Source organism: Aphelocoma coerulescens, unplaced genomic scaffold, assembly GCF_041296385.1.
Source record: "Aphelocoma coerulescens isolate FSJ_1873_10779 unplaced genomic scaffold, UR_Acoe_1.0 HiC_scaffold_70, whole genome shotgun sequence".
Taxonomy (NCBI): Eukaryota; Metazoa; Chordata; class Aves; order Passeriformes; family Corvidae; genus Aphelocoma; species Aphelocoma coerulescens.
The window spans coordinates 1,911,781-1,936,165 of record NW_027184055.1 but is presented as its reverse complement, the minus strand read 5'-3'; the positions used below and the strand labels follow the sequence as shown (position 1 = coordinate 1,936,165).

At 59.3% G+C, this 24,385-nt stretch overlaps 1 protein-coding gene across 1 annotated transcript; it reads right to left on the bottom strand.

Annotated features, from left to right (window-relative positions):
• Positions 1–9,048: 9,048 nt before the first annotated feature.
• On the bottom strand, positions 9,049–18,406 carry LOC138102332 (zinc finger protein 418-like). The gene is given in 5 exon segments (XM_069000022.1): positions 9,049–9,256; positions 9,341–10,100; positions 10,286–10,343; positions 10,345–10,447; positions 18,126–18,406. Coding segments are annotated over 5 exon segments (1,281 nt in total). The 3' UTR covers positions 9,049–9,177.
• Positions 18,407–24,385: the final 5,979 nt, after the last annotated feature.

The following is a 24,385-nucleotide window of genomic DNA, read 5'->3' as shown; positions in this document are numbered from 1 at the left end:
CCCTTCTAAGAGAAGGGTTGCAGTCTTTGTGCCATGACTGCCTGGGATCCATGGAACAAGTGTGTTCTGGCAGACTCTGGGACCTCCACAGCAATCCCATGCAGGAGCCAGCACTGGACCTGCACCCTGGTGGGAGCAGCGTGGTACGGATGGGAAACGGGCAGCTGGGTGTGCAGTGGCAACCTCGACCCAGGTCATAGAAGCCCAGGCTTTAGCTTTGAACACAGCAGCACAAAAAGCAGAATGAATGACCTTTCCTAGAAATCACTGAAGGACAAAGGGTGAACATATGGACTGATTGAACTCTGGGTTTGGAATAATGCACGCCCAGGGAGCCACGTGGAAGGAAAGGGCACAGAGGTCTCCAGTGAGTACAACAAGAAATCAGTCACCTACTGCAGAGTGTGCCAAAGCCAAAAGAAGTGGCCCTGATGCCCTTGTAAAGCCCACGGGTTTGGAGACTCCCCAGTTAATCCAGGGAATCCATTGGCTGACCAAACAGCTCAAGAGGGTGCTGAAAAAGCTCTCCTTGCACTAATACCTGGCAAAAACTGGAATCTTCTGCAACAAAAACCAGATTCCAGTGATCAGGACAGGCAGTCAGCCCCAGCAGCAGCAGCTGCGGAAAATCCCAGCAGGTGATTGGTAACCCCGTGTGGGCAGGTAATTGTAGCTCCACAATTAATGTATAATGGAACTGAAACATCAGGAAACACATGAGGAAATGGAGAATATGATGGCCAGTTTACAAAGGCATCTAGTAAGCACAAAAATGGCAAAAAATAATAGATCAGTTGTTGAGAAAGATGTGATTGGTTTTGAAGGAAGAAGGCTGCCTCCAGGGCTCGTTACATGGGAATCACCAGGTGATTTTGGCCAACTGATTTTGCAGAACTGCCCCGGCAGAAGGGGGACTGGCACATTTTGGCATTGGTGGATCCTTTTTCTGGATGGCCAGAAGCTTTCCCATGTGGCACCAACAAGACAAGGGAAGGCTCAGAAGTTTTGCTGAAATGAATATTTAATAGCACTGGGACTAACTCTTGTAAGCCTTAAAAGGTGCATGGTTCTCAACAGATCATTGGGGCTGGACTCGCCTGTACATCCTTTCCAACCAGGAGATGCGGTGTGCATCAGAACCTGGAATTTTGGAACAATCCAGCCAAAGTGGAAGGGACCATCTCAAGTCCTCCTGGTAACCTACCCTGCACTCAAGGTAGAAGGAATCAAACTCGGGGTTCATCACATGCGGGTAAAACCAGCGAGCACACATTAAACACAGCAGAAACAAGACTGACTGACACCGTGGAGTTTGGGGTTTTACATCAATCCTATTGTTTTAGGTATTGAATAGGATTTTCTAAGGGGATACTATTTATTGGATCTGGATGAAGGTGATCAATAATTGTGTATTTATAATAATAATAGAAACAATGTTCCTGACTTCTGGGAAGGGAAATGCGGTTTTCAAAGTCAGTGCAAGGTGTTGGCAGATGACAGAATGTAACCCCTGTAACAGCTTGTTTGCCAACACCAACCTCTGCAGAAAATCCAGTTCCGTGGGGAGCTTCAGTCAGCAATTTGACAAAAATCTGGGAACGTGTGTGGGAAGGAAATAGCACCCAGGGCACCTGGACAGGGATGGAAGGAGAATATTCCTTACCATGGACACATCAGAACAATCCTGCTGAGAATTGTAACATTTCCAAAGCAGATCTGGAAATTACCTCAGGAAATATTGATCAGCTGACAGATTGCACTGATACCCCCTGGAGCTGTCAAATTCCAGAAGTATGGAATCACCCTCAGACAGGACAATGGGAATGTTTCGAGCCAGTTCAGAGAGGGTTAGACAGTAACTGGTTGGATAAAATTAAAGGATTTGGATTTTCCCTGACTGATGGTTGGCCTGACTTTTGCAAAGTCTAACTGGGATCCCAGCAATACTTGTGCTTCTGACACTTGCTTTGAGCTGTGTAAAGAACATGGTTGTGAAAGCAGCTGAGGAACTCGTGGGATGTGAGTAAAGGAGCAGAGTGAGGCTTATGAAGGCTTGAAGGGAAGAGAAGCTTCCCAACCCTCCAAGGGGGGGAAATTTGCCAGATGAAAAACCGTTTGCACCTGGTGGGTTCATACAATGCTTCTTCTCCAAAAGCCACTGGCCATGGAACCGCACAAGGCTGATTCTGTGGGCAGCAACCAGCCCAGGTGTGCCAACTTTCACCAGTTCACCGGGCAGTCAGGGCTGGCTTTGGGGTCACTGACCACCAGGGACCCCCAAAGAGACCCCAGGGCAGAAGAAAGGATGTGTAAAGGGGTGGGGGAAATATGCAATGATTTTGGGGCAATGATTCTCGTGTGTGTGTTTCTTGTGGGACAATCTGGGAATGAGTCTGTGAAACCCAGTCTGCAAACAGGAACATTCCTGAACTCGGCACACACGACTTTGGGAGGGGCTCTCCCCTCGTGCATCCGGCCCAATAAAGAATGCTGCTGCTTCGTGCTGCGCTGGTGCTGAGGAGGTTTTGTTTCACTGAAGTTTTGGTAACACCTCTGTGCCTGTGTCCCAGACCCACAGAGCAGCTGTGATGTCAGAAAGGGGCTGTGTGACATCACAGAGCGGGCTGTGACATCACAGAGTATTGGTGTGACATCACAGAGAGGGCTGTGACATCCCAGAACAGGCTGTGACATCACAGAGTGGGCTGTGACATCACAGGGTGGCTGTATGACATCATAGAGTCAGCTGTGACATTATGGAGCAGTTCTGTGACATCAGAGAGTGGTGCTGTGACATCACAGCTTTGGCTCTGACCTTACAGGGCAGAGGTCAGACATTATCCAGCAGACTATGACATCACAGAGCAATGGTGACATCACAGAGCAGGCTGTGACATCACAGGGTGCTGGTGTGACATCACAGTGCAGAGTTGGAACATCACAGACAGAGCTGTGAAATCACAGGGCACTTGTGTGACATCACAGAGTGGTCGAGTGATATCCCAGAACAGGCTGTGACATCACAGAGTGGGTTGTGACACCACAGGGTGGCTGTGTGACATCATAGAGTCAGCTGTGACGTCACAGAGCAGCTGTGTGATATCACAGAGATGACTGTGACATCACAGGTGGTGTGACATCACAGAGTGTCTATGACATCACAGGGTAGCTATGTGACATCTCAGAGTGAGCTGTGACATCACAGATATGGTTTTGATACCACAGGACAGAGGTCTGACATCCTATAGCAGACTATGACATCACTGAGTGGCTGTGACATCCCAGGGTGGCTGTGTGACATCCCAGGGTGGCTGTGTGACATCCCAGGGGTTGGATGCCATGGCAACCCTCATCAGTTCCAGTTCCCTTGGAAACCCCCCCAGGAGCCATTGCTGCACTCAGGGTCCGTGGCCACTTGCCCGCAGACCTGTGGCTGCCCTCGGCTGCCATGGCAGCCCTCAGGACAGAGCGGTGCCGGGGCTGGTGCCAGCTACAATTGCACTGACACTCGCTGATGCCCTCAGGTGCCACGGCAGCGGCCACAGGGACCCGTTCCTCACTTTGGTGCCACGGACACCAACGCTCGGCCCCGCTGCCATGGGGACTGGCACGCTCACCTGCACTCAGGGCCCGTGGCCGGCCACTGCTGCCATGGACACGGGCACGGAGCCCTGGGCCACAGTCGGCTGCCGTGGCCACCAGCCCAAGGTCCCGTGGCCAGGGCCAGGGCCATGGAAAGGAACCCGTGGAGCCGTGGTGATGGTGGGTGGCCATGGGGTGCTGCTGTGGGCTGGGGCAGAGGGAATTTCCTTGCCAGGCCTTTCTCTGGGGCTGTGTTTGGCTCTGTGCTGAGCACAGCGTTGCTCACACGGAGATGGTTTTGTTCTTGCTGAGCTTGCACAGAGCCACCCATCAGCTGGGGGAAGCTGTCCCAGCCAAGGACTGCAGAGCCACTCCCGGACACTGGGAATTCCTGCAGCTGCCTCCAGCCACAGCTGAGGCTCCAACCCCGCTGCGAGAGGGCCCAGCTTTGACAGTGCTGGAGAAACAAACTGACAGCACTTCCAGTGCGGGAACAGCTGCTTTCATCCTGCTCTTGGCTTCCTCCTAAGCCTGGCCAGGGCTCAAGGAGGAGCCAAGGGAGCTGACTTTGACCATACAGCCCCAAACAAGGCCAGATGTTGGATTTCATGGCCTTGTCCCAGCCGCCCGCAGTTCCCAGGCCGTGCTGGCCGTGCTCAGAGCTGGGCCCAAAGCTGCCCAGCACTGCTGCCTTTGGGAGCAGAGCAGGAGGGCAGGACATGTGCCCAGCCTGCAGCCAGCCATGGCACAGCCACCTCCTCAGCAGCTGCCCAGAGCCCAAAAGCAGCTTGGCAGCCACTGAAGAATTCCCTGCAGCCGCCCCAGCAAAGGGGGAACCTTTGGTGCCCGGCCAGGCCGTGCCATGCCCAGCTCTGGCAGCATCCCCCTGGCTCTGGACTCACCTGCACACTGGCCGTGGAGCGTGTCTTTGGAGAAGGTGCCAGAATCAAAGGCCATCATCTTCAGCTGCCGCTGGCCAGCTCCAGGAAGAGGTTGTCGGCCTTGAGCTCGTCCTTGGTGGCTCCAGCAGCAGCAGCCCCACCTGCTACAGCTTCTCCAGGGGCTCCTTCTCCTTCCCTGGGGCCACACCAGGTTCTCAGGGTTCTGCCCAGGGCCCAGCCATCAGTGAACCAGACAAGCAAAACCAGGGGGGATGGTGGCCACCAGTGCTTGCCAGAGCAGGCCTCCAGCTCAGCTGCAGCCCAAGAGCTGCGTGTTCCCTTCTGATGCTCCCTGCCCAGGGCTACAGGCAGGACAAAATCGTCTGCTTTGCTTTGCCACTGATTGCCAAGAGATGTGTGGGGCTGTTACCTGCCAGGCCCCTGGATCACACTGTGCCCGTGGCTCTCTGCCATCCTCTAGGGCACATGAACACCCTGCAGCCAAGGGGCACTGAAGAGCTCTTCCAAGGACGGCCTGTCCAAGGGCTGCATGGACAAGCACCTCTTAAGAACATCCTGGCACTCTGGGCACAGAAAGCAGAAACCACCAGTCAGCTGCAGAAGGATCCCGCCCGCTTTGCCCCCCGTTCCCGTGCCCAGGCCATGCTGGCTGTGCCCAGAGCTGGGCCTAAACTTGCCCATGCATTCTGTGCTTTGGAGGGCAGCAGGAGAGCAGGACATGTGCCACCTGCTCAGAGCTGCCAGAGCGGGATGCTCCTGAGCCCGCTGCTGGCTCCCAGCACTGCTATTCCCCCCGTGCCACAGAGATGAGGGATCCACACAAAAGGAACCAGACCAGGAGCCCACACTTTCAGTGCCTGCCAGAAATGGGTCTCATTTTGCTCTGCATTCCTTTCCTAGGAGAGGTTATCTATTAAAAACAAGAGAAAAAAGAAAAGAACCAGAAAAGTATGAGAGATAAAAACAAACCCCAAATGTGGAGTGAAAAGTCTTCTGCAACTTTGGATTCAGAGGGAATTGATATTTTTTAAAAGACAACTCAGTTATTTACCTTTTTTTTTGTTTCATTCAGTACTCACATTGTTTTCCTTCCTTCCTTCCTTCCTTCCTTCCTTCCTTCCTTCCTTCCTTCCTTCCTTCCTTCCTTCCTTCCTTCCTTCCTTCCTTCCTTCCTTCCTTCCTTCCTTCCTTCCTTCCTTCCTTCCTTCCTTCCTTCCTTCCTTCCCTCACAAGGCACTTCTCACCCCATTGAAGGGGTGCAAAGCAGCAGGATCCCCTCCCAATTGGGGTCCCCTCACCCTCCCAAAATGTGGGGACTTCGCCTCAGTCCCACAAATTGCGGGGGGTTTACGGCACCTTCCCCAAATTCACTGCAACCTCCCAGAAGCCACTTAGAGGCCCCAAATATGTCAAAAAACAGAAGGATCCTCCCCAGAAGCAGATCCTGGTTTTCTTCCCTGGAGTGCCCCACTCCAAGTGCCCAAACCACCCCATCCCATCCCATCCCATCCCATCCCATCCCATCCCATCCCATCCCATCCCATCCCATCCCATCCCACCCCACCCCATCCCATCCCATCCCATCCCATCCCACCCCACCCCATCCCATCCCACCCCACCCCTCCTGGACACCAATTCCCCTTCTGTGGCTCCTGACTCCCCACAGCCGGGCCTTGGGGCTGACGGATCGAGCCATTTGGGGCTGCCATCGACACATTGGGGCTGGCATTGAGTTTATTGGAGGCACCCGCTCAATCCCTCCATCCCAAATGGGAGCTTGGAACCTCTCCTCAGCCCTTGCTGTGCCCATGGGCTCACCTCAAGTCCCAAAATGACAGCCAGGGCCCCACAGCCCATTCAGAACCTCTCAACATTGCCAGAAACAGCAGCATCCTTCCCAAAATGGGCTCCCCGCATCCCTGACAATAGGTCCCCCTTCCAAGTACCAGAGCCCCCCTCTCAGAACCCCTCTGAAGCATTGGGGGGACCCCAAAACTGCCTCAGGAATGGGACATACCCTGAAATCCCTTCAGGAATGTGGGATACCCCAGAACCCACTGAGGAACGGGGTCCCCCCGGCCTCATCATGCGCAGCCTTCAGCTGGCTCAGCCAGAGCCCATCCCGCCCTCAGCAGCCCCAGCCCAGCCCAGCCCTCCTGGGCAGGAAGCCCCAATGGCCGAGCCGGCCTGGGACACTTGCAGGGATGCGGGGGCAGCCGCAGCTTCTGGGGCCAGCCTGTGCCAGGCCCTGAGCGCCCTGCCAGGGAACCATTGCTGCCCCACATCCCATCTCAGCCTGCCCTCGGGCAGCGGGAAGCCGTTCCCTGGGGCCCGGCCCCGCAGGCCCTTGGCAAGAGTCTCTGTCCCCCAGCAATTGCTGCTCCTCCCTGCTGCGGGGCCCGAGCTGCAAGTTGATTTTCTGCCGCTGGCCCCGGCCCAGCCCCGAGCCAGGGCCAGCACCTTGCAAGAACTGCCCCCAGCAGAGCTGTTCCCTCCTGCAGTAGTTACACCTGCACACCCACAGCGCCTGAGACTGCAAGCAATGAGCATTCCCTGGGCACATGTGCAGCCCAAGCAGCTCGAGGACAGCCTTGCAGCAGGACTGCTCTCAGCTGAGCCAAAAAGGCCCCTCTGGCAGCTGCAGGGCCATTGCAAAGGGCAAGGGCCAGAGCCTGGGCCCACGGGGGAGGAAAGGGCTCTGAATTCCCCTGCCCTGGCACCTCAACCCTGTTCCCAGGCTGCTTCCCACACAGGATTCCTCTGCAGGACTGCGGAAAGCTGAGAGGCAGCTCTGGCTTCTCCACTTTTCCTGTGCTAAAGCTGCCTGGCAGAAGAAATGGAGGGACAGCTCTGGTGGCACAATCCCTCCCGGCCCAGGGCACAGCGCTGGGAAGGTCTTTCCGTGCCGAGGCTTTGCTGCGGCCAAGGAAAGCTCCTGGCTCAGGGTCACCTTTCCTGCAGGGCCAGACCCCCCGAGTGGCCCAGCAGCAGCAGAGAATTCCAGCACAGCCCCGGCACGGGCAGGGCGGCCCTGGGCGGGCTGCGGGAGCCGGCAGCGCCTGAGCTCAGAGCAGCTGAGCCCGGGGGCTCTTGGCCAAGGCCGAGGCCCAGCGAGCATTTCTCAGGTCGCAGGGCGGCCTGGAAAGGTGCTGGGGGGGATCATTCACCCCCCAGTGCGGTCCCAGTGGCTCCCAGGATTTCCATGTCCGTGCTCCCAGCGCTGCTGCCAGCCCTGATCCGTGGGGATGGGAATGTCCCGCTCCCTTCCCGGGGCAGGCTCACACCTGAGCCAGGTGTGCAGGGCAGGACCTTGCCCTGAGCCCAAGCCCTGTCCCCCCTGCAGGATCTGCTTCCCATCGGCCTCTTCCTCCTGCGGCCCCAAGCCCAGCTCGGTGCTGAACGAAGGGCGCTGGGCCGGGGTCATCCCCCGGCGGGGGCTGCGCACCCCCTCTGCCCCCTCCCCAAATTCCCTCCCGGGGCAGCAGGGGCTGGCTCAGGAGCCCTGTGGGCAGGGAAAAGGGGGTGACACTGGGATGGGGGGGTCACACACGCTCTGGGGGGACACACACGGCCCCTGGGGACCCCCCTCACCTTCTCCTGCAGTGCCAGGAGGATGAACCCCAACATGGAATCCCCGACCCCCAGCAGCATCTTGGGGGTGGGGTCTGGTGGCAGTTTTGGAGTCTGGGGGAGAGGCCCTAAAACCCCCTCCCAGCCCTACAGCCACTCCCAGACCCCTCAAACCACCCCACAGCTCCTGGCCAGGACTCCCCCAACCACTCCCTGCATCATAAATGACCCCAAGAACCACAAAATTCTCTCCAAGACACACTGCCCAGCCAAGATCACCAAAACTCTCTCAGAGACCACCCTAAAAGGCCCCTCCAAGAACCACAAATGCCCTCAAGAGCCACAAAAGCCCCTCCCAGTCCCCCAAGGAGCCCCCCAGACCCCCTCCCAGCCCCCATGGCATCGACCAGGACAGGCTGGGGGACAGGAGCATCCACAGCCCAGAGCAGCTCAGGCACTTCAGCAGCGATTTGGGCACTTTGGACGTCACACTCCAAAGGGAGAGACCCAGAGCAGGGACTGGGACAGACAACCAGAATTCCTGTAGAATAGGTGGGCTCAGGTGGACACGTTCTGACAACACAAGTACAAGATTGTGGCCCCAGTCTGCCTGGCTTCACATCCCCACAACACTCAGATCCTCCCGAATATTCCTCTGAACCCCAAATTCAACCCCAAATTCCGGTAAAATGGTGCCGCTTTAGATCTCTTTGTTTAATTTCTTTATTTCTACCCCAATTTTGGTTGTTTCAGTGGGATTAACACAGAAATTACTTAGGCTGCAGAAGATCTCCAAGGTCATCCAGGGTTGCTTGATACCACCAGAAAAAACAATTGGACAGAGCAGATGAAAATTTTAGAGTGTAAAGGTAAAAAATCAGCTCTTCCCAATGAATTTCCAGTGTTGATCTGAGTCCCGATGGATGTTCCTGCCCCTGTGTTCACCCAGGTGCCACCAGGGATCCAGGAGAACGTGGAGAGCACCAGCCAGGGGTCTTCCCAAACTGGATCACAGGGAATGTGGGTCACCAGGGCTCTGCCAAACGTGGCTCCTCTGTTGGGAGATGGAGTTGGAGCAGAGGACAAAGCTCTTCCTGCAGTCGGGGCACTCGCAGGGCTTCCCTTAGCGGTGCCTCCGTTGGTGTCTGGTCAAGTGAGAGCTCCTGGAGAAGCTCTTCCCACACTGGGGACACTCGTAGGGCCTCTCCCCGGTGTGGATGCGCCGGTGGACGATCAAGGAGGACCTCTCTGAGAAGCTCTTCCCACACTGGGGACACTCATAGGGCCTCTCCCCAGTGTGGATGCGCCGATGGATGATGAGGGTGGAGTTTTGCTTGAAGCCCTTCCTGCATTCGGGGCAGCGGAAGGGCCTCTCATCCGTGTGAATCCGCTCGTGCAGGAGGAGAGTGGAGCTGGTGTGAAACCTCTTCCCACACTGGGGACACTCGTAGGGCCTCTCCCCGGTGTGGATGCACTGGTGGCGGATCAGGCTGGAGCTCTGGCTGAAGCTCTTCCCACATTCCCCACACTCGTAGGGCCTCTCCCCAGTGTGGATCATCTGGTGGCAGATCAGGTGGGAGCTCCGTCTGAAGCTCTTCCCACATTCCCCACACTCGTAGGGCCTCTCCCCGGTGTGGATCCTCTCGTGGTCGATCAGGTTGGAGCTCTGTCTGAAGCTCTTCCCACATTCCCCACACTCATAGGGCCTCTCCCCAGTGTGGATCCTCTGGTGGTTGATCAGGTGGGAGCTCCGCCTGAAGCTCTTCCCACATTCCCCACATGTGTGGGGCTTCTCCCCATCGTGAAGCTGCTCATGAACCACCAGCTCTGGCCTCTGGCTGCATCTCCGGCCTCCTTCCAGGCACAGGGTGGGTCTTTCCTCCTCAGAGCACCCTGGGCTGCGTTTGCAGCCCCTCCTCCTGCGGGATCTCCAGGGCTTTTCCTCCCTGTTGGATTCCTGCGCCATGGAGCCGCTCAAAACGGCCTCTTCCACCAGGTTCTGCCCTGGGGATTTGTCCTCCCTGGGCTCCGTCCTCAGCTCCTTGTCTGGGGAGGAAGGACAAGGAGAGGATGGGATTTGCCTCCGTGCCACAGGGAAGGGGAAGGAGATCCCCCCAGTCCGTCCCCGGCAGGACGGCGTCGGCAGCGGGGTTGTCCTGCAGCCGGGGGCAATGCTGGGCTGGGAGATGGAGCAGGAGAGAGGGGGAAAGGGGCACTGACTTCCTCCTCACCTGCCTGGGGCTCCCAGGGCATCTTCCTCTTCCTCACAGCCTCCTCCTCCATCTGGCCAAGGGTTGGGAATGGGAAATCCTGGTTTATGGAGAAACAAGGGATGAGTGTGTTGGGTTGGGGGTTCCTCCTGCCCAAGTCCACCTCTAGAAGTCACCGGGTACCTGGTGTCCATAAAATCAACAAAAAACCAAGAGTGACTCCAAAAAAAGCCTCCAGGAGTTCCCCCTTTCCAGTCTCCTCACTTTGGGGTTCTGGGGGTCCCCCTTGTCAGGGCTGCTGGGGGTCCCGTGCGTCCTGGGGATCCCCCTCTCTGGGGTCCTGCTTAGGGATGCTGGGGGGGTTTGGGGGTCTCATAGGTCCTTTTTTTCCTGATTTTGCTTTGGCTCCCAGAGGTCCCAGGGTCCCCTCTTCAGCCTCCCTCCACTCCAGGCACTTGGGGCTCCCCCTTCTCCTCACCGCCCCTTTTAGGGCTGAGGGGTCCCAGCCCCACCTCATCTCCAGGCCCCCCCACCCCTCCAGGCTCTTGGGGGTCCCCCAGCTCTGGTATCGTCCCTCTCTGCTCTCCCCACTCCAGGGGTCCTGTGTTCCAGCCCCCAGCTCTCCTGGGGATCCCCAAACCCAGTGTCCCACCCTGCCAGTACTGGGCGATCCTCACATGGACCTCCCAAGACCCCCAAGGGGCAATTATGGCTCAGCTTTGGAGTCCTGCAAGATCCACATATCCCCTCTGGCCCAAAAAATCCCTCCCAGGGACATGCAAGGACATCTAGGGCTCGATTCCAGAATCTGCAAGCTCCAAACACCCCTCCAAAAAAACCCCTTCTGGTGACCCCCCCGACAGATTTGGGGTGAGCTCCCCCTCCCCGCTCACCTGCAGGATGGGGGGGAAGATGCTACCGGGGCTGGGGGTGCTGCGGACACAGTGGGCGGGCGGTGGAACCTCGTGGTTCTCCAGCTCCTCCTCCTCCTCTCTCCCTCCTCTTCCTCCCACTCCTCCTCCACTCCCACCCTGACCCCCCTTTCCCACCCCCTCTGCCCCACGGCTGCCGCAGCACCGGCTGCTGTGTGGGGGGAGCCCCCGATCAGCCCCAGGGATGGACAGGGGGGTTGGGGACCCCCCCAGTGCGGATCCCTCCCTTCCCCAGAGCCCCAGGGAATCGCTCCAGGGCTCAGGTGCTGGGGGACAGGGCTGCACCCCCATGGAACCGCTCGTCTTCTGTCCCAACCCCACCTTTCCCTCCCCTCTCCTCCCCTTTCTCAGCGTTCCCCCAATCCACAGCCCCATTCCAGCTCAATTTGGGTGTCCCATCCCCATCCCGCTTTCTTTGGGGGTCCCAGCCCCCTCTTCCCCTCCTCCTTCTGCACCTTCCCCATCCCCAATCCCCACCTCCCCTCCCCCGGCCTTGGTTTTGGGGGTTCCAGGCCCCTCCTGCTCCCTTTGGGGGTTCCATTCCCCATTTCGCTCCATTTGGGGTCCCAGACCCGCCCCCCTTCTCACCGCTCACCCCGCGCCCGGGGGGGCTCCCAGCACCACCAGTGCCACCAGTGCGGCCCCAGCTGCCCCCACACGCCCCATGCCCAGCGCCGGGCGCTGCCGACAGCCCCAAAGCAGCCGCGCTGTGCCCTGGGGGGTCCCCAGAGCGGCCCCGCCCCGCACGGCACTGGGAGCACCAGTCCGGACCAGTGCGGAGCGCGGGCGGGCGGCATCAGCCGTGCCCGGGCAGGGCCGGGCCCCGCGGGGCTCCCGCCCGCACTCGGCCCCCGCCGGGACAGCGCGGGGGGGCCCGGCCTGCCCGCCCCCACCTCCCCCTCCCCAAATTCCGCTCCGGGGGGCGCTGGGGGCGGGGGGGGCTCAGCTGGGGCCAGAGGTGCCGGAGCCACGTGTCCCCCGCTGCCAGCACCGCCCCCTCAGGATTAGGGGTGCCCCAAAACTCCCTCGGAGCTGGCGGATACCCCGCAGGCCCCTGAGGACTGGGGTCCCCCCGGCCTCATCATCCCCAACCTTCGCCTGCCTCATCCCAGGCCCCATCCCGCCCATCCCCCTCCGCCACACTTCATCCCACACCCCAATCCACATCCCACCCTTCCCGGGCCCCATCCCGCCCCATCCCATTTCTCCCGGCAGCCGCCACCGGGACCCCCAAAACCCCGCGTGCCGGGGGCTCCCCAATATCCCCCAAGGGGCATTTGCGACTCACATTCGGAGCCCTGCAAGATCCAAACATCCGCCTCCCCTCCCCCGCCCCACCAAACCCCCCTTCCCCAGGAACCAACAAAGATATTTGGGGCTCGGTGCTGGAGTCCTCCAAGCTCCAAAAATCCCCTCTCCCGAAACAACCCCCGGCACCGCCCAAGATATTTGGGGCGAGCTGCCCCTCCCCGGTCACCTGCGGGATGGGGGGAGCGGTGTTCCCGAGGCCGAGAGCTGCGGACACAGAGAGCGATGGATGCACATGGAGGCTCCTCTTCCTGCCCCCTCTGGCCCGCCTCTTCCTCCCGCCCCTCCCCCTTTATCCCTCCTCTTCCTCCTGCTCCTGCTCCTCCAGCCGTCCTCCGTCCAGCAGCTGCGCTGCCGCCCCCAAACCTCGGGCTGGAGCGGGGGGTCTGGGACACAGCCCCGTGCTGGGGGGCAGAGCCGCTGCTGGGGCCATCGCTGTGTCCAGGGCATCCTTTGTGGCCCTCGTGCAGCTCCAGGCTCCCGAGGGCTCCCCGAGGCTTTCTGTGGCTGTCCCTGCTCCCCAAATCTGTCGCGTTTAATGCCCGAGCGCGGCAGCCCCGTGCCCTGGGGCAGCAGCCGGTGCCGGGACACAGCCCCGGGAGCTGCGCTAATGCCCGGCCGTGCCAGGAGGGACTGAGGGGAGGGGACTTCATAAGGATCCCCCCTCTGCGCCCCTGGCTGCGCACGGAAAGGTTCTTTAGTGCATGGCAGCGATTTTTCGGGTTTCTGGGTGCCACGGGCCGGCGGAGACGCCCCTCGGTGCGGCTCTTTGATCGGATTTTCTTCTTTTCTCGCGGTTTTCTCTCGTTCCCAGCTCGCCCGTCCCGCCGAGCGGCTCCTTCAGGGGCCCGGGGCGGCACCGAGCCCTCGGGGCGGCTCCAAAGGGCCCCGCCCGCCGCCGCTGCCCGAGGCCTCCCCGCTGCTGCCGGGGATCGGACACCGCAGGCGGCCCCGGCCCCTTCCTCTTCTTCCTCTTCTTCCTCTTCTTCCTCTTCTTCCTATTCTTCCTCTTCTTCCTCTTCTTCCTCTTCTTCATCCTCGCTGCTGCCAGGGTTCAGCCCCCGCCGCCGCCCGGCTCCTTCTGTCCATTATGACAATGTGGATCAAAGGAGACCATGGTGACACTGCGGAACCGCATGGAACCAAGGAGCCATTGTGACACAGTGGGGCCTCATGGAATCAAGGAGACCATTGTGACCCAGGTGTTGCATGTGAAGGCAAGGAGCCATTGTGCCACTTTGGGCTTCTTCCCTTGAGCTCTGCAGCTGGCTGTCCCAGCCCAGCGCACCATGTGCCACCTGCTCTCCTCAGGGCTCTGCCTGCACACAGGCCCAGGAGAAGTTTTCCTGTTTGCAAGGAAAGAATGGAAAAGCCTGAGCAGGTTTCCTAAACAACAAAGCCCGCTCAGGAGCCACATGCTCAGTACAGGCTGCCTGGAACGATGGCCCCTTTCTACAAGGGTCAGTGTGAGCAGGAATGATCTCTGGGAGCAGAATTCTCGGAGTCTTTCCACTGAATTCTCTGTGCCTGTGTCTTGGGGTGACTTTAGGATGTGTATCCCCTATGGCTGCTCTATGCCCAGAAGTTAACTTTGTGCATTTCTGTGCCTTTCAACTGAGCCTGAGGGGGGGGAGAGGAAAAAAAAACCGGACAAACTTCTCAGAGCGTTTGTTCAAGGACACACATACACACTCCTCTGCATCCTGCTTGCAGCAAGGGCGGAGGAAGCAACCTTCTTGCTTTTGAGCCAGTTTTCAGCTCCTTTTCTCTGCAGGGAGATGGAGAGTTGAACTTTGTTCTCCTGGGACTTTGGGGGTTTTTTTCCCTTCTTCTCTTCTTGACTGTTTCAACATCAGACCACATTGGGAGAATTTTCTACCGAGGTGGGGGCCCTGAATGTGGGCCCATGAGCCAGCTCCAAGGAGGAGGAGGGAGACTACACCTCCAGAAGTGTTGGGGTTCCTCCCCCCTGCCATGAGGTCATGGGAGAGGGGACCCTGGGGTAGAGGCATGGCCTGAGCACGGGGGTCTCCCTGCTCCCTGCTCACATGTGCCCTAATCCTGTTCAGCACTGGTTATTTTGTGTTGCCCTGTGCCAGGAGGGCCCTGCTTGTGCCGTGATTGCTCAGTTCTTTGGCAGTGCCCCGCCCATGTGGCTGGAGAAGAAAGAGCTCTGAAACTTCTCTCAAGAATCGCTCCCTATTTCTTTCCATGGGCCTCGCTGTCTAGGGATGTTTCAGGAGACCCCACTGAAACACGGAAGGACTCTCCAAGTATCCCAGGTTTCGCTCCACAGCGAGAGGTTTTACTATTTAGCATTGTTATCCTTTTCCTGTGTGTTTGTTAAATAAACAGTTTCTATCTCTTTCACTTTCTTCCCAGGAAAATTCTTTTTTCCCGAACCTGGTGGGGGAGGGCTGGGTGTAACCTGCCTTCTACCAGAGGATATTTTCCTCCACATTTGTCCAGACCAGCACAGCCTGTCCTTTCCCTGGGTGTCTGTTTCAGATGGAAGCTGCTGGTGCCATTCTCAGCTTGAAGCCCTCTTTTGATGCAAGCAGATGTTGCCAGCTGTGTTCAGCAGCTGTGGCTCAATGTTTTTGCAAAGCTTTTGTGTTCCTCATGGAACCAAGGAGCCTTTGTGACACTGCAGGGGCTGATGGCATCAAGGAGACAATTGTGACAGTACAGAACCTCCTAGAAACAAGGCTCCATTGTGACACCGTGGGGAATCATGGAATCAAGGAGCCCATGGTGACACGGCCAGGCCGCATGGAACCAATGGTCCATTGTTACACTGCGGATTCAAGAAGACCATGGTGACACCACGGAGCATCATGGAACCATACGTCCATTGTGACACAGCGGGGCCTCATGGAAACAAGGGGACCATTGTGGCAAAGCAGGGCCTAATGCAAGCATGGAGAGCATTGGGACATTGTGGGGAATCATGGAAGCATGGAGAGCATTGTGACACTAAGGAAACTCCGGGAACCAAGATGACCACTGGCACATCATGGAACCTCATGGAAGCAAGCCTCCATGATGACTTTGGAGGGCCTCATGGAGCACAGGATCCATTGTGACACAGCAGGACCTGGTGGAACCAAGGAGCCTTTGTGATACTCCAGATGCGCATGGAAGCCAGGGTGCACTGAGACACAGCGGGGCCTTGTTGGAACCAAAGACACCTCTGCAAAAAGCAGGCTAGCTCGTTGTCTTGGTTTTGAAGGACAGGTGCCTGCTAAGGAAGGCAGAAGCCTCCCTTGAAGTGGCAGATATAACCCCTTCCCCTCTGAGTTATTATAATTTTGAAATCAAGGGCCTTTAGGCAAAGATGTGGGAAATAGGAATAACAGCTCTTTACTATTATATATATAACCAGTCAAACAAACAACAACAACTCTGGCAGTAACAGCAAACACAAACCCAGTCCCAGCCTTCTCGGCTGTCGGGCCCTTTCCCCTTGGGTGCAGTTCCGCTCGCAGCCGGCAGGGGCGCTGGCGGCTCCCGGTGAGCAGGGCAGGTGCGATGGTTCCCCCGCGGCTGCAGGGGGCGCTCCGGAGCGAGCTCGGGCAGCACGCGGCACCGGTGCCCTGGGATCTGGGAAGGGATGGAACAAAGGCTTCACAAACCCCTGGGCAGCCGATCCCGGTGTCCGGCCGGACCCTCGGGAACAGCAGGCTGGAACGGCAGGGATGAGCACAAATCCTGGGGGGCAGATGCGATGTATCCAAGCGGGGAACCCCCCCGGAGGTCCAGGCAGGCAGGGCGGGCACGGCTACAACGAAGCGAAGGCTCGAAGCAGCAGCGGGGCAGGGCAGCCACAGCCTGGCCTCCAGTGGGATAGAGAAGGTGGGCCGGGGGTCCTGGGATCTTTGTCCGCGGAAAGAAAAAACGGCCGAAAAGAACCAGCAGCTTCTCCCTCCGAGAACGCCGAGAGCAACTGACCCCACAGCCACGTCCATGTCCGTGCTCCCAGCGCTGCTCCCAGCCCTGATCCGTGGGGATGGGAATGTCCCGCTCCCTTCCCGGGGCAGGCTCACACCTGAGCCAGGTGTGCAGGGCAGGACCTTGCCCTGAGCCCAAGCCCTGTCCCCCCTGCAGGATCTGCTTCCCATCGGCCTCTTCCTCCTGCGGCCCCAAGCCCAGCTCGGTGCTGAACGAAGGGCGCTGGGCCGGGGTCATCCCCCCGCGGGGGCTGCGCATCCCCTCTGCCCCCTCCCCAAATTCCCTCCCGGGGCAGCAGGGGCTGGCTCAGGAGCCCTGTGGGCAGGGAAAAGGGGGTGACACTGGGATGGGGGGGGTCACACACGCTCTGGGGGGACACACACGGCCCCTCGGGACCCCCCTCACCTTCTCCCACAGTGCCAGGAGGATGAACCCCAACATGGAGCCCCTGACCCCCGGCAGCATCTTGGGGGATGGGGTCTGGTGGCAGCTTTGGGGGTCTTGGGGGAGGTCACACCTGCCCTAAAACCCCCACCCAGCCCCAGAGCCAATCTTGGACCTCTCAAAGCCCCCCAAATCTCCTTGCCAGGACTCCCCCAACCACACCCTGCATCATAAATGATCCCAAAAACCACCAAAACCCCTTCCCATCTCCCCCAACACCCTCCCAAATTCTCTCCAAGACACACAGCCCTGCCAGCACCCCAAAACTCCCTTGAAGACTGCACAAAAAGCCCCCCAAACCCCCTCCCAGCACCTCAAATGGCCCCAAGAGGCTCAAAAGCCCAGCCCAGTCCCCTCAGACCCCCTCCCAGCCCCCATGGCACTGACCAGGACAGGTTGGTGGACAGGAACATCCACAACCCAGAGCAGCTCAGGCACTTCAGCAGCGATTTGGGCACTTTGGGGGGGACACCCTGGATGGGCAGACCCAGGGAAGGGACTGGGACACACAACTGGAATTCCTGGAGAACAGACGGGCTCAGGTGCACACGTTCTGCCCCCACAACTGTGAGATTGTGGCCCCAATCTGCCTGGCTTCACAGCCCCACAACACTCAGATCCTCCCAAATATTCCCCTGAACCCCAAATTCACCCCCAAATTGCGGGAAAATGGTGCAGCTTTAGATGTCTTTAAATTTTTATTTTTACCCCAATTTTTGCTGTTTCAATGGGATTAACATAGAAATTACTTAGGCTGCAAAAGACCTCCAAGATCATCCAGGGTGGCTTGATACCACCAGAAGAAACAATTGGACAGAGTAGATGAAAATTTTTAGGGCATAAAGTTAAAAAATCAGCTCTTCCCAATGAATTTCCAATGTTGATCTGAGTCCTGATGGATGTTCCTGCCCCTGCGTTCACCCAGGTGCCTACGGGGATCCAGGAGAACGTGGAGAGCACCAGCCAGGGGTCTTCCCAACCTGGATCACAGGGAATGTGGGCCACCAGGGCTCTGCCAAACGTGGCTCCTCTGATGGGAGATGGATTTGGAGCAGAGGACAAAGCTCTTCCCGCAGTCGGGGCACTCGCAGGGCTTCCCTTAGTGGTGCCTCCATTGGTGTTGGGTCAAGTGAGAGCTCCTGGAGAAGCTCTTCCCACACTGGGGACACTCGTAGGGCCTCTCCCCGGTGTGGATGCGCCGGTGGGTGATGAGGGTGGAGTTTTGCTTGAATCCCTTCCTGCAGTCGGGGCAGCGGAAGGGCCTCTCATCCGTGTGAATCCGCTCGTGCAGGAGGAGATTGGAGCTGCTCTGAAACCTCTTCCCACACTCAGGACACTCGTAGGGCCTCTCCCCAGTGTGGATGCGCCGGTGGCGGATCAGGTTGGAGGTCCAGCTGAAGCTCTTCCCACATTCCCCACATTCATAGGGCTTCTCCCCAGTGTGGATCCTCTGGTGGTCGATCAGGTAGGAGCTCCACCTGAAGCTCTTCCCACATTCCCCACACATGTGGGGCTTCTCCCCATTGTGAAGCTGCTCATGAACCACCAGCTCTGGCCTCTGGCTGGATCTCTGGCTGCCTTCCTGGCACAGGGTGGGTCTTTCCTCCTCAGAGCACCCTGGGCTGCGTTTGCAGCCCCTCATCCTAAGGGATCTCCGGGGCTTTTCCTCCCCGTTGGATTCCTGAGCTGTGGAGCCGGTCAAAACGGCCTCTTCCACCAGGTTCTGCCCTGGGGATTTGTCCTCCCTGGGCTCCGTCCTCAGCTCCTTGTCTGGGGAGGAAGGACAAGGAGAGGATGGGATTTGCCTCCGTGCCACAGGGAAGGGGAAGGAGATCCCCCCAGTCCGTCCCCGGCAGGACGGCGTCGGCAGCGGGGTTGTCCTGCAGCCGGGGGCGATGCTGGGCTGGGAGATGGAGCAGGAGAGAGGGGAAAGGGGCACTGACTTCCTCCTCACCTGCCTGGGGCTCCCGGGGCATCTTCCTCTTCCTCACAGCCTCCTCCTCCATCTGGCCAAGGGTTGGGAATGGGAAATCCTGATTTGGGGTGAAACAAGGGTGTTGAGTGTAAGATCCCTCTGCCCAAGTCCATCTCTAGAAGTCACTGGGCACTGTGTCCATAAAAATCTGCTCTGAAAAAGCCTCTCAGGAGTTCCCTGTCTCTGGTCTCTCCCCTTTGGTGTTTGGGGGTTCCCCCCTGTCCCAGCTGCTGGGGGTCCCTCTTTTATTGGGGTCCCCCTCTCTACTTGGTCTCCAACCTCCCCAGACTGCTGAGAGTCCAGGAATCCAAAAGCTCCCTGCTTTGGTCTCCCCACTTAGGGATGCTGGGGGTTATGGGGTCCCCAGGTCCCTTCTCCCCTTATTCTCTGCTTCGGGGTGCAGGGGGTCCAAGGAGTCCCCCCTCCCCTTCTCCCGGCTGTTGAGGGTCCCGCAAATAGTGGTGCTCCCCCCTTTTGGGGCTCCCCACTTTGGGGCCCTGGGGCTCACAGGGGGTCGCTCCTCCAGACTGCTGGGGCTCCCCTGGTCCCGGTACTGCCCCTCTCTGCTCGTCCCACTCTGGGGGTCCCGAGGTTCCCCCTCCTGGCTCCGGGCTGGAGGTGGCCGTGCCTGACTCGGGCAGACCCAGCTCCCACCACGGGCCGTACCCCACGTCCCCCTGCCCGCTGCCAGGGCTCTGCTGGCACCGCCACCGGGACCCCCAGAAACACCTCCTGGGGACCCCCAATGTCCTCACAAGGGGCATTTTCTGCTCAGCTTTGGAGTTCTTCATTCTCCAAACATCCCCCCCAAAAAAACACAACCCAGGGAACCCCCCCGGGATATCTGGGCCAAGCTCCCCCTCCCCGGGCACCTGCGGAATGGGGGGCGATGATCCCACGGGTGGGGGGAGGGAGCGCTCAACCTCATGTGGGGAGTGACTGGGTCTGAACTGGGGGCAACTGGGTTCAACTGGAACCACACTGGGAGATAATGGGAGCAGCTGTGCCCATGCTGGGGTCATACTGGGATCCTAATGGAACTGACTGGGATGATACTGGGAGTGTCTGAGGATGACTGCGACCATACTGGAATCAGACTGGGAGGGACTGGAAAGGTGCTGGACATGACTGGAACCATACTGGAGGTGACTGGGAGCAACAGAGACCGTGCTGAGAGCAAATGGGTTTGTATTTGGAGTAACTGGGAGTGACTGGATTCATACTGGGAGCAACTGGGCCCACACTGGGAGTGACAGGGAGTCACTCTGGGCATGACTGGAATAATACTGGGAGTATCTGGGAGTGACTGGGGTCATACTGGGAGTGACTGTAACCATGCTGGGGGTGACTGGGATCATACTGGCATTGAGAGGGAGCAGTTGGGATCACATTTGGGGACACTGGGACCATACTGGAAGTGACTGGACCATACTGGAAGTAACTACGGGTCCTACTGGGGCCATACTGGGAGGCACTGGAATTACAGCAGGTGTGAATGGAACCATGCTGGGGGTTGCTGGGAGCTGCTGGGCCCATGTTGGGAGGAAAATGTGGACACATTGGGAGCAACTGGGATCAACTGGAAGGTACTGGAACCATGCTGAGGGCACTGAGACCACAACTGAGGCCACAACTGGGGCCACAGCTGGGATCATACTGGGAGCAACTGGGACCATACTTTGGGAAACTGACAGAAACTGGGATCATGCTAGAGGACCCTGGAAGTAACTGGGAAAGACTGGGATCATTCTGCGGTAACTGGAACCTTACTGGGGCAACTGGGAGTGCCTGGCAATGACTACAAACATGCTGAGGGCAACTGGGATATACTGGGAGTGTCTGTAACCATACTGGGGGTGACTGGAATCACACTGGGAACAGCTGGGATCATGCTGGGGGGAAATGAGACCATGCTGGGGGCACCTGGGAGCAACTGGATCTATGCTGGGGGAAACTGGGCATGACTGGGACTATTCTAGGGGCAACTGGGATCATACTGGGAGGAACTGGGAACAACTGGAACTATGCTGGGGGCAACTGGGATCATACTGGAATCACAGTGGGTCCATGCTGGGGGAGACGGGGATCATACTGAGGGTGACTGGAATCATACTGGGATTGACTGGGAGTGGCTGTGAGCAACTGGAATTGTGCTGAATGCAGCTGGGAAGAAATGGGAGTGACTGGGAGCATGCTGGGGGTGACTGGGATATACTGGGAGAGACAGGGAGTCATGGGGATCATACTGGAGGCTACTGGGCTCATGCTGGCATTGACAGGGAGCAACTGGGAACACCCTGGGGGCCACTGGCATCATACTGGGAGTGACGGGGGCCTTGCTGGGATTATAGCGGGTGTCAATGGGGGTTACTGGGAGCTACCAGGCCCATGCTGAGAGCCTACTGGGGATGCACTGGGAGGAACTGGGAATGATAGGATGCATGCTGGTGACAACTGGGATGTACTGGCAGGGGCTGGGATAAATCTGGGGGCAACTGATCCCTGCTGAGGTAACTGGGAGTGCCTGGGAATGACCACGAGAATGGTCAGGGCAACTGGGATATACTGGGAGTGTCTGAGACCATGTGGGTGCTGACTGGGACCACACTGGGTGTGACTGGGAATGTGCTGGGGGCAACTGGGAGCAATTGTGAGTGACTGGGGCCCTGCTGGGAGAGTCTGGCATCATACTGGGAGTGACTGGGACTATGCTGGGGCAACTGGGAGAACTGGGAACACACTGGACAAAAGTGGGAGGAACTGGGAGCAACTGAGACTGTGCTGGGGGCAAATTGCATCATAATGGGCGGTGACTGGGAGTGACTGGGTTCATACTGGGAGCAACAGGGAGTGAGGGGAAGTGACCAGGATCATACTGGGATCATACTGGGCTCATACTGGGACTGATGAGGAAACTGGAACCACTCGGGGAGGGAACTGGGCTCATACTGGGAGCAGCCCTTCCCGACCCCGGGACCCCCGAGCCCCTTTCCCAGCCCCGGGACCCCCGAGCCCCTTTCCCGGCCCCGGGACCCCCGAGCCCACTTCCCGGCCGTGCCGCCCCTGCAGCCCCCAGACCCCCCCGCCGCGGTCCCGCCAATCCCAGGGGTCCCCCCTCTCGGGGTCCCCGCTTTGGGCTTCTGGGGCTCTCCTCTCTCCTCTTCCGCTTAGGGAAGCCGCGGCTCTCCCGGGGGTCCCCAAAACCGGTGTCCCCCCGCCCCCCCCGGCCCCGCGCCGTCCCCACGGGGCCCCGGCAGAGCTCGGAGGGCCCGGCCCGGGAAGCCCAACCCCCACCGCGGGGGGACCCGCATCCCCCCGCCCCCGCCGGGGCTCTGCCGCCACCGCCACCGGGACCCCCAAAAACACCGCCCGGGACCCCCCGATATCCGCCCGAGGGGCATCTGCGGCTCGCCTTTGGAGTGCCGCAAGCTCCAAACATCGCGCCGCCCGCCCCGACAGAGAGGATGAAACAGCGAGCCCCAAATAGATTTCCTGCGAGCTCCAAATATCCCTCCCCCCTCCAAAAGCACCGCCCGGGATGTTTGGGCCGAGCTCCCCCTCCCCGGGCACCTGCGGGATGCGGGGCGGGCGATGCTCCCGGCCCGAGCGGCTGCGGATGCAGAGAGCGCTGCCCGCACGTGGAGCCTCCTCCGCCTGCTCCGCCTCCTCCTTCTTCCCCCCGGCCCTCCTCTTCCTCCTCCTCTGTCCCGCCTCCTCCTCCTCCTGCCCTTCCTCCGTCGCTGCGGCCGCGGCCCGGGAGCTCTCGGGGCAGCGGGGCCGGGCCGGGCCACGATGGGAAAGGGCTGGGTCAGCCCAGGGCGAGCTGGGGCAGCGGAGGTTTGGGGCAACAATGGGAAAGGGGTGGGAGAGGGGGGATCCGGGGAGGTGGGACAGCGGGAAAGGGGTTCCACTGGGGTCCCCCAGTTAACCCCAGCACCCCCAAACCCCGTCCCAGCCCTCCCCGTTCCTTCGCCACCCCCGGCTGAGTGGGGGGCTCAGCCCAGGACCCGTCGCCGTTCGGGGCTCCCCCGAGTGCAGCAAACGGGAGAGGCCCCCCGGGTGAAATTTTGGGGTTCGCTCTGCCATCGGCGCTTTAAGATGCCCCGGGAAAGTCGGTGCCCACTATAACTCCCGTTAAAAGGGCAACACCATTCCCGTTGATTCCGGCAGCGGAGCCCCGGGTCGGGGTTTGGGGGTCCCGGGAGGGTTTGGGGGTCCCAGCGAGGTTTGGGGGTACCGGCAGGGTTTGGGGGTACCTGGGTGGTGCCGATGATGGCGATGGGGACCCCATGCTGGGGCTGAACATTCGCGAGGGGCTCCTGGGGGGTTTTGTGGGTCCCGGTGGTTTTGTGGGTTCCCGAGGGGGGTTTTCAGGAGTCCCAAAGTGGGGGTTTGGGTGATCCCGGTGGGAATATTTGTGTGTCCCAAGGCTGTTTTGGAGTCCCTGCCGGTGATGGAGATGGGGACCCTGTGCCAGTTATAAACCTTCTCAAGGGGGTCCGGGGGGTGTTGGGAGGTCCCGTGGGAATTTTGGTGTCCTGAGAGGGTTTTGGGGGGTCTGTATGGGGCTTTGCATCCTGGGGAGTTTTTGGAGGGTCCCGGGGATATTTTTGGGGTCCCAGGAAAGGTTGGGGTTCCCCGGGGGGGTGTTGGGGATTCCCGGGAGGTTTTGGGGTACCTGGGCGATGCCGGTGACAGAGCTGGGGACCCCGTGCCGGGTATGAACCTTCTCGCTGTGCACGGGCAGCGTCAGCGTGTTCAGGGAGATCCTGGGGGGCCCGGGGGTTCACCCCAAATCCCGGGGGAGCCCAAATGCTGAGGGACCCCCGAACTCCCCTCACCGCTGGATCTGCTGCAGGCAGGGGGGCACCAGCACTCGGCCCCCACCCCCCACTCTCACGGGGGGGCTGCAGAAGAAATCTGGGGGGCACAGACGGGTGAATGGGAGCTGGGGGTCCAGGCTTGGGAGCTGAGGGCTGGTGGTTCCAGAGCTGGGTGAGGGGGCTGGGCAGGTCCAGGGCTGGATGCTGAGAGCTGGGGGGATCCAGGGCTGGATGATGGGAACTGGGGGGATCCAGGGCTGGGTGATGGGAGCTGGGGGGATCCAGGGCTGGGTGATGGGAGCTGGGGGGATCCAGGGCTGGATGATGGGAGCTGGGGGGATCCAGGACTGGATGATGGGAGCTGGGGGGATCCAGGGCTGGGTGCTGGGAGCTGGGGGGATCCAGGTCTGATGCTGGTTCCGAGGTGCTCAATGGATGCTGATTCTGGTTTCAGGTTCTACTTCACTCTGCATCAGGAAGACTCTCGAGCTGATAGTTTCTTCTGTCACTTCCCTACCTACAAGTCCCTGGCCCCGCCTACCAGCAGATTCACAGGGTCTGTTTGCAGAGACACATTCATCACATTCCTTTCAATGTTTCCCTGAAATCGCTGTATTGTTACACTGAATCCAACAAATCTTTGCTTTTGGTGGATGCCTTTTTCTTGGAATGGACAAGAGACCTTCAT